The 10,630-nt window shown below is 36.1% G+C and overlaps 1 protein-coding gene across 1 annotated transcript; it reads left to right on the top strand.

The window, feature by feature from the left end:
• Positions 1-258: 258 nt before the first annotated feature.
• Positions 259-9,828, top strand: LOC145807022 (uncharacterized). Its single transcript, XM_082904920.1, has 2 exons — positions 259-392; positions 9,414-9,828. The coding sequence occupies exons 1-2, from the start codon at positions 259-261 to the stop codon at positions 9,826-9,828; spliced, it is 549 nt and encodes a 182-aa protein (XP_082761046.1).
• The last annotated feature ends 802 nt before the right edge of the window (positions 9,829-10,630 follow it).

Genomic DNA, 10,630 nt, shown 5'->3' on the forward strand with positions numbered 1-10,630 from the left:
TTATCTGTCAAAAGAATGTATATTACACACAGAGAAGGCACTCTCTTTTATAGAGAGAAATTGATGCCTTGGATGCCTTGGAGGATGTCCACCGAAAGCATGCCTATGATGATGTCCACCTAAAGTAGACTAAAGGTGAAGGTATACAATTATACAATTACCACCGAAAGTAGACTAAAGGTAAAGGTATACAAATTATATACAATTATATATTAACACAATGATACACTAACAGTTTCCATGACCTTGAGCTGAACAATGTGTGTTAAGTTTGATCCAATGAAGAGGAGGATGACACTAGTGAGTAACCTTGGTATTAGGAGTATTCAGGTCACAATTCTTCGTAAAGGCATTTGCTTGCAGAACTTTCAAAACCCATGCCTTTATTTCTTGTATTTTTTTTGTGTCTACTTTCTCTCTATTCTTACACACTACTGTCAATCAATATTCATTGACAGCATTTTTCACCGTTCTTGGTGACTCGTTGAAAATGACAAAAGGGTATCAATGGGCAGTGACAACTTAGGGTTATGTAAAATATCATTCAATCTGTTAAAATCGCATCAATTTGCACCATTTAATCCACTAATCGCGAATTAAACTTTAAATTTTATAATTCGCTTTCGAAACTACTCCACTCCGCTATAGTTAATACATATATATTTTTTAACTTATAATGAAATATCAAAGAAAAAATGAGTATGAGAGATATTTAAGATATGGAATTTTTTACAAATTAATAGTTATATATATGAAAAATGTTATGTAAAATTAGTTTGTATTATATATGTGAAAAATATTATGCAAATTAGCATTACATGTTATGCAAATACTTGATAATTGATTGGAATATTATTCAATCTGCCAATCCGTCCAAAACCGCCCAAATCGCGACTTGTCAATCTGCCATTTGATTTATAATTTTACTCTCAAATCACTCAAACCACACCGCGCACAACCTTAACCACAACAGATAAGTACATAAGAGTAATATGATTTTTCAAATTATTATTATCCTTTCAAACAAAAATAAAATAAAATTTAAGATAATTTCTCAAAAAATTTAAATTTCAAAATTTTGTCTCGCATTAATTTTATGCATGTGTATGATACAAAATTTCCAAAGATTATGGATTCAAATTTTTATTTTTGAAAACGAAATAATCTCTCGTATATTTACGCATTTTGTTAATAATAACTGGTTTTGTTGAAGAACCTTCACTAGAAATCAAATTAGAGAATAATTTTAATATTCTTGCCATCATAACTGTAGCTGTGTAGACACTCCATTTTTGACCGTCCTCAAGACTTGGACGTCACCGTTTGAACACTCGGTGATCATCCATGATTGTGTTCGTTTGGAGTTCCCGGAGGTCTCGGCTCGCGCGCCTTGCCTCAGGATCCCCGAACTCGACTGTTTAGTGTCTGGTTTTGCACCAAACACTTTTGTTTTGCCTTAGAGGGGCAGGGAATGCCTTGTGAGACATCCCCATACACCACCGGCAGTGGCTGGAGGCCACCGGCTGGTCTTTTTCTTCCATCGGCACTTTTGTTTGCCGGTCGGCACATTTTATTGCCGGTCGGCACTGTTTTTTGCCGAAATAACATTTTTGGGCAGCCGACCACTGTTCCTCCACTTTATGGAGATATTTTGTGCCAGCTGTGATAGCTGGCACCAACTCCTTTCCCCTCCATACACGTGTATGAAGGGATTTCCCTCTAGCCAAGCTTGTTGAATAAGCTTTGCAAGAGGGAGTCCTATAAGAGAGAGGCTTTCCTCTTGGTTCTAGGTTAGAAAAACAGAACCAAAAATCAGCCTTTAGAGATATAGATACATATTATCTCTATACCTCTCTCCCTCTCCCTTCTTGTGTGTGTTTCTTGGCCCAAAAGGTGTGTTTTACCTTACTTTTGCACCATTACACACACCATTACACCTTAGTCCGAGATTGAGGGACTTGGGGGAGTTGTTTCTTGAGTTTTGGACTGGTTTTGATCCAAAGAAGGAGGTTAGACCATTTGTTCTTCAAGGGTTCTTCAAGGGTGAGCATCTTCCCTTTTATTCCCCAAACTTGCATTGGTTTTCTACCTATTTTGTTTATTGTTTTGGCTCTTGTGTATAACATAAAAAAGGCTCATATTTTCCTGCTCTAACACTTTCATTAAGGTCACTTTGTGGTTAGATTGCAAACTCACCCTCATAGGCCTTGTTTAGCCTATTTTGGTGCCCTTTTGATAAGGTTTTGTTCACTTCAGCATTTTGATCTTTTCATCACTAAAAATCAGTGTATTTTAGTGTCAAAAAAGTTGGTTTGAAGTCTTGCATAGGGGAGGGACACCCCTCTCCCTTTATGGTTTTGTTTCTTTGCTTTTTGGGCTCAAGAGGGTAGCATGTGTGCTTGATGTTTCTTGGCTTCATTCCAGCATTTTTTTAGGCATCTTAGGTCATATATAATCTCTGTTTTTGGTCAAACTTGTGCCTCCTTGCATGCTTGTAATACTTGTTTTGTATTGTTCTACTTTGCTTAGAAGTGCACATCATGGTTAGGCCATGATTCTTGTGAGAGTTGGCTTAGTTACATGAAGTTCTTGGTGATGATTTTCCATGCTTAAGGTTTATTGGTTATTCATTTAGCCATGCTTGACATGTTTGTTAAGGTTGCTTTGTATTTTAGCTTAAAAGCTTTGAGCATGATGGCCTCTAGCATATATGTTTGTGACTACCCTCTTGGTTTAATATCATCTAAGGACTTTCTTTTTAGTCCAAGAATCATGCTTACATGTGTGCATGCATGGCCTTTTTCATGTCTTGAGGGTGTGTCCTCTTATGCCTAAGAATGAGCTTTAGTGTATTTGCTTCATGGGGGATATCTTAGTTGCCATATTAGGAGTCTTGGGGTCCTATTTTGCATGCACAAATTCTGTTTTTGCTTGGCTTTGATCATGCCATGAGAGGTCGTTTTGGTGGGGGTAAGTTGTCTCCTTGTGTGCCTTAGCTTTGGGACCATGAGTTTGCTTGTTAACATGAGTTGATTGTCTATCATTTTGAGCACTCTTGGCCACTGTTTTGAGAAGGGTGAGGGCCTGCCCCTTTGCCATTTTAAGCCCTCTTGCATGTTTGCTCCATGTTTGTTGCATAGTTGTTCCATTAAGCTTTGTAGCACATCAATCCCATAGTCAATTTGGTCCATGTTTATATCATGTTTGTACCTTGTATGCTTGATATCATACATTTATCATGTTGGTCGCATAATGCTTGTTGTGCTTTACATCTTGATGGCATGATACATTTGAGCCTTGTTGAGCATTACACGCATTGCATTTACTTGGTTTGGGGTGTCAAACTAAGTGTGGGAATCAAGGACCATTCATACTTCAAGTGATGCAATGTGCCTCGATTCCCGGTCATCGGGACCTTTGACTCCATCTTGATAAGGCCCCGTTTTTCATGTTGTTTGTTGCATGCATTTTCATATCAAATGGCAAATTCGATCTTTTGACCCACCATGTACCATTGGTGGTTCAAGGATCGAAAGTCATGCTTCTTTGAGTTCAAAATATGATAAGAAGTAGGACCATGCTTACATGTGTCCAAAGACTCCATGCTATGCACTGTCTGTTCTCTGTTTGCTGTCAAATTGTCTTCTGCAGGAAGTTTCTGCCGACCGGCAGAATTTAGTGCCGACCGGCACTATCTGGAATGCCGACGAATCTGATAAAGTGCCGATGGGAATTTTGAAGTGCCGGTGGCAATTCTGTCTGGCCGGTGGTGCTCTGCAGGATGCAAGGAGCTTGTTCCAGTACTTTGGAAATTTTCAGAAAGACAAGGCAGTACAAACAGAGGCGACAAGAGTATAGTACGGGTTTTCCGGGCAGGACGGATTCGAGCATGCATCATCCACGTGCCCCGAGGCAGAGGCTGTGGCCACCCTCTTCTTTCCTTTTGCTTCCTTTCTTTTAATTAATTAGAGAAATTTTGTAATAACTTTGTTCGTTCATTATTTTGGAACTGTAATATTAATTCGAACCCTCTGAGTGAGGGTAAATATGTAATAAGCGTGGGTGAGTGTGTGTATGTCTTCCAATCCCCATTTCTTTCTTCCCTTTTATTTATCTGCTTATAATGGTAGATTAGGGCATTTTTTAGATTAGCATACCTTATGATATGCATGCGTGCATTCATGCATCTGTTGGCATGCACCGGGCTCGGTACATCATACTAACCGCATTCGTATTTTCAAATTCCAAAATTGAATACATGAAACAGTTGGTTGCATATCATATGCCATATTTAGGTTAACCGAGCCTAACTAAAATTGCATCTTGTATGTGTTGCATTAGGCAAAATAACATGAACTAGGACATGCATATTTGCTAACTAGTTTATTGTTTTGGCACGGAGTACAATGTAAGTGGTTATGCTTTAGCATCCAACATGCGTGTGAATGTTGCCATAAAAGTATGCTTGCCATGCGGCTAAGTGTTTACATGAGATAAATTGCTTGAATGCCTGTGGGTGGAGGTCAAACTGCTTAAATTGGGATAATGTGTTAAAACTATATTTGTTTTAAACCCACTAGATAGTGGCAAAACCGTCTTTTCTAAAAAAGCCCACTTGAGGGTGGCAAAACCTGCATTTTAGCCTACTTACGAGTAGCAAACCATTTTCAAAATGAACATAGAATGTTTTGTCCCAATTTGGGCAATTTGGTCTATACTTGTTTGCTGCGCGCATAACATAGTAATCTTAGGCTAATAATTGGAATAAGAATACATAAACGTTTTCAAAACTGGATATCACGGTTAATAGAGGCCGGTCTTCGGACCGGGCGAGAGGGGGTGCTCATAGCTGACCTTCCCCGATCGTACCCAAGCTCCCGAGCCGAGACAACTCCGGTGATGACGGACATGTGGCCTTCGGCACCGAGTCAGGGTTTCCTAAATTTTCCCATTTTAAAATATTTAGGTGGCGACTCTGTATCTGGCAAAGCAGTCCATGTTTGGCACTACTTTTTCAAAAACCTGTTTCTCAAAACGATTTGCCAGATTTGGACTCTTTGGTTCAGATTAAGAACCGTGACACAAATCGAGTCCGAACTGTAGCGAGGTCCCCCGCGGACTTGTTACAAGCTGTCAACAGGTGGTTTTGCCTAAGCTCTAACAGTCAACAATGGCCTTTTGCCTAAAGACCTAACGGTTTACAGACTTCTGAGACTTAAGTACTACACCGGTTGTAAGATAAGAGATAAAACCATTCTTAATTCTATTTCTTTTTTCTTTTTCTTTTTTTAATATCAAATTAATCTAAAAACTAACTTGGCTCAATGTTTGGAAAACCGGACCGGTGAGTGAACCGGAAAAGGGACCAAGTGTACGGTTACCGGTTCAACCGTCGGGTCAAAGCGGTCGAACCGTGGTGTCGACCCTTGCTTCTGGAACACTTAGACATTTTGAGCTTTTACTCTGGTGTCAACCCTTTGGTGTCAACCTTTGAACCTGTTTCACGCATAAATAGAATTTTGCAAGCAAGTGCTAATCTCATGTTTTGAGGGGTTAAAAACCATTGAAAAACAACACTCTGAAGTCATAAATCTTCTAGAACCATTAAAACACAATTTGTATATTATTATTTTGAAAACATGAATAATAAAATGAATTCTAAATATTTTTCAATAATCAAAATCAATAAGAATTTAAAATTGAATAACCTTGGGGCTAATAAATACGTTTTAAAAATTATTGTAAACCAATTTCTTTACACTTTGGATCAATTATTATGGCTAAACCTAAAAGATGAGGCAAATGATCAAAATATTTATTAAATTTTTCTTTCATTGAAGTAATAATGGTTACATAATATTCATTATCCATATATTTTACGAAAACTTTAACTATTTCTGCTAGCATATGTAAAACAAAATGGCGGAGTAAGAATATACATATATAATAAAATAATTTTGTTGAAATATCAAAAACTTTTAAAAAATATTCATACAAGGGTACTTGGCGCCAATTAAGTTATGTGAGAGTCAATACTCCTCCTATTGATGTTGTATAATTATAAATTATAAATAAATAAATATATATATATATAAATATTCAAATAAAAATAAAAATTGGTGCACAGTATTTATTAATAATATTTAATAAAGTCATAATGATAAGAAAAAGTCACTTGTTTTAAAGAAATTAAATTTTTTTAACATTCTCTTTAAACAAATTGATTGAATGTTAGATTTAGTTTTGGAGGAAAATTAAATTTTCAACTCTCCCTTCAATCAATATGATTCAAATAATTTAATTGAATCCCATATAAAATTTTGTAAGTTCTCGTTCAAAAATCTTTTCCTATAAATAGTAATAAACTTTCATAATTTCTTCAAGCTTCAATGAGAGTCCTCCTCATGAGAGGAGACTCTTGAAGTAAGATTTTTAGTCAAAATTTTGAATATATTTAGCCATAATAAAAAAGAAGAAAAATAAAAATAAAAAAGATTTTCCAACTGCGGAGTCAACTCAAAACCGGTACCGGGTCATCGGTTTTCCTGTTTGAATCGGCGATTCTACCGGTTTTGACAACCTAGGCCTGTTTTTAGCCTAATCTGGTTTTGAGGGTTCTTCCGCACCAGAATTACGCCCGGGTCCAGGTTCAACCGGCTGGACCTGTAGCGACCCTAATTTTCTTTAGTCATTATTTATTATTATTATGGTTATTATTATCTTATTTTATTTTTGACTTTATTAATTGTGTGGTCACATGAGAGTTAATGTGATATTTAATGGATTTAATGATGTAATTATTAATTGGATGGTTACATAAGGTTTAACGTGATATCTAAGGCATTTAATGTTGTAATTAATAAATTTTACTGCATATTATAGTTTATTAAGCTATTATATATTGAGATTTAGGTTTATAGTATAATATTATTAGGTTATACTAGCTCTTGGGTTATTATATATATAATAACATAGAAGTATTCAACTAGGTTTAGGAGATAAAAAGGAAAAGAGAGAGACAAAGTTTTGTGTGTGTGTGTGTGTGTGAGAGAGAGAGAGAGAGAGAGAGAGAGCGAGAGAGAAATCAAAGAAGACAAAGAAAGGGGCGGCAACAAGGAAAAAAGGAGGAGAGGGAAGAAAAAGAAATATTAGGGTTTTGTTTTGGTGACTCTAGAAGTTTTCTAAACATTCTTTGATCTTCAATAAAGTATTGTGAGTACAAAACCCATTTCTCTTGATTTATGTTTAATTCTTGTTTTTATCTATTTGTTTGATATTAGTTTGATTTTGTGTTTACATAAAGATGATAGATTAATTTTAATTATTTTGACTAGTGGTGTATGTAAAGTTTAGGGTTCTTAAATAATTGACTGATTTTAATTATTTTGTTTAGTTGTGTATGTAAGGTTTAGGGTTTTTATTGATTGAATTTAATTATTTTGATTAGTTGGCTATGTCAAATTTAGGATTTTTATATGGATTTATTTTATTGTTGTAATCACACTCATGGTTATATGAAATTTGAAATTAATTAGGAACCCATAGATAAATTCCTCATACTCCACCATGACTCCGTGGATTGTTGTTTTATTTGAGTGATGATGAGAAAGAGTGTATAAAAAAAAAGTGAGGATTATAAGATTTATTTGAATGCCTTAGGCTCGACATTGTTATGTTTATTCTCATGTGTGAGATGTTGTGTATATATATATTGTTGCCTCGTTCTCATGAGTAAACGAGTGTTTTGATTTGCGCACGTACGTATATGCTAACCATCTGGGGAGTGTGAGTCAAACTCAGGACGATATCCCCGTGCAAGTTTGGCTTCGGAGCGGTGTTAGGTATACGGGAGGCACATGGGATATATGTGTAGGCCAGAAGAGGAGAGCCGAAGTGGTGGAGTTAAGGAACAAAGAATTTAATTATGAATTTATTAGTATAGTGTGTATGGTACTGTTATGTACATGATAAAAAAAAAAATAGTAAACGATCTTGATAAATTATGAAATTCGAGCAGAAGCATGTATACGTGATTCTAGACAACTTTTCTGTTATAGTTTTTATTAAAAAGATCGATTAGAACTTATAATCGGATGACCTTGGTTATTGTCGGTTTGATTCATTTTGGTAATGCAGATTTTATAGGCTGTTTTAACTCACGAAACGAGCTCATTTTTATTGGTTTCGCGTAAACTGAAGTAAAGCATTATTTTGCACACTTTTCATGTTTTGAGCTTTTTCGAAAAAAAAATCATCTTAGGAAAGTTTTTGTTCGTTTTCAGCTTCAGATTTTTCGATTGAATTCTGTCTAGATTTTTAGATCAAGTTTTTCTCTTAACCTGTTCAGTTTAGGTTAAATTCGCTCGCGTTGTCTTTTAGAAAATTTGATTCTATACAACTTTCGTTCTTTAAGTTTTGGTCAATTCAAATTATTTAAGCAGGAAACGGTGCATTTTTATACTTATTCAGCGAGTTACTTATGATTAAATTATACTAAATTTATTTTTTTTGCAAGATGGTGGGTCTTACTAACTTTTTATGGAGGGATGATCCACCATATTTTTATTTTTATTTTGTCTATTTTGTAATCAATTTATATTTCGTTATGTACGGACAAGAAACTAAATGCCACCGTATCTCGAGAAACTACCCATTCGTCTCGGTACGGTTGGAACTACTTGTCTTGTTCCGTAACAAGAAATAATGTACTTTTTGTTTGTGTCTGGTGGACACATGGGTGCCAATTCTTGTACTCATACCAGTATACCTGTATACTGACCCGTTTTGTCTCTTGGCAACTCGAGTGCGTTCTGTTTGAGCGCAGCTAAGCTTCCTTTGCAGGATTAGTTGGGGCTACGGTGGTGACGTGGATTTACGATAGTGTTGGACCTGTCGTTTGGACTTCTTTTGTTTTATTGAGCTTAGGATTGATATTAGTCTATGTATTTATTATTCTCTTTATGACTTTAGTATTGGAATAATTTAGAATGGGTTGTAATCGTACATTATTTAAGTTATTGTTACTTTAATGTTGAGGTATTGGTTAGTTATGAAATTATGGTGGATGTTTTGGTTGGCCTTTAGTTTTTGTTTCACCCCTAAGATTTGGATGATGGAATGTTATTGGGGTTTAGTCCTAATTTAATATTTAATTGTCCGAATTTTGGGGCGTGACAGTTTGGTATCAGAACTCTAGGTTACCCTAGACTTGTGAGAGTTTAGGTGATCCTTGGATTGTGGAAACATGGGTTAGCTGGTTTAGTTTGATGGTTGAGTTTATTCTAAGTATTTATTAACAAATTCTTTTTGTGTGTTTAACTTGAAGGTGATGGCTAGAAGATATCTTTAAATTTTTTTAAGAATCCATTAGAGTATTTTTTTTATACTGGTATCTCTCATTGTTTCATATCTAGGCAGTTTGTAGAAAGAGAACATATTGTAACTACCTCCTTGTCTAGATCTATTTGTGTTGAGACCCCTTTAGGAGGGGCAGTTACTCTTTATCAGATGTGTAAAGATTTTGAGATTGACTTTGCGGGCAAAGTCTTGTATGCAGACCTAATTATGTTAGGGTTTGAGAGGTATACAATTATTTTGGGCTTGGATTGGCTGCGAAAATACTTTGTAACTCTAGATTGTGCTGGAAGGACTGTAAATATAGATATTCCTGGTATGCCACGGCTTACCCACACTTCTAGCGATGGACAAGAGTCGGTGATGACGAGTTCTCTATGCTCAGTAGAAATCCCTAAGCAGGATATTAGTGAAGTAGATGTGGTACGTGAGTTTGAGGATGTATTTCAAGAGATACCTGGACCTCCACCCTGACGGGTAGTAGAATTTCACATTAACCTAATGCTAGGGACTGCACCAATTTCTAAAATGGCATACAGAATGGCGCCTAAAGAGCTTGTGGAGATGGAGAAGCAGCTGGAAGAGATGCTTCAGAAAAGGTTCATTCGTTCAAGTAATTCCCTGTGGGGAGCACCTGTGATCTTTGTCTCTAAGAAAGATGGCACTATCCATATGTGCATAGATTACAGAGAGCTGAACAAAGTGACTATTAAGAACAAGTATCCGCTACCTAGAATTGATGATTTGTTTGATCAATTGAAGGGGGCAACCATTTTCTCTCAGTTTGATCTCAGAACGGGTTACAATCAGATGGGTGTGTTAGAGGAAAGTATACCGCTTACTGTTTTTCGGACCCGGTATGGGTTGTACGAATTTCTTGTAATGCCTTTTGGTTTGACTAATGCTCCTGCCTATTTCATGGACTTGATGAACAGAATTTTTCAACCGTATCTAGATAAGTTTGTGATTATCTTCATAGATGATATCCTGGTGTATTCTAAGAATGAGGAGGAACACAGAAAACACTTGAAAGTTGTATTGCAGACTTTAAGGGAGCAACAATTATACGCGAAGTTCAGTAAGTGTCACTTTTGGGAGAAAAAAGTTCGATTTTTGGGTCATGTTGTATCCAATTAAGGGATAGCGGTAAATCCTGAGAAAGTTGTTACGGTCAAAGAATGGAAGCAGCCCACGAACCCTACAGAGGTGAGAAGTTTTTTAGGACTAGCCGGTTATTATAGAAGATTTATAGATAAGTTTTTCACTATTGCAGCAC

This window comes from Camellia sinensis, chromosome 14 (assembly GCF_055761805.1).
Source record: "Camellia sinensis isolate YWXY chromosome 14, ASM5576180v1, whole genome shotgun sequence".
In the NCBI taxonomy this organism is placed as follows: domain Eukaryota; kingdom Viridiplantae; phylum Streptophyta; class Magnoliopsida; order Ericales; family Theaceae; genus Camellia; species Camellia sinensis.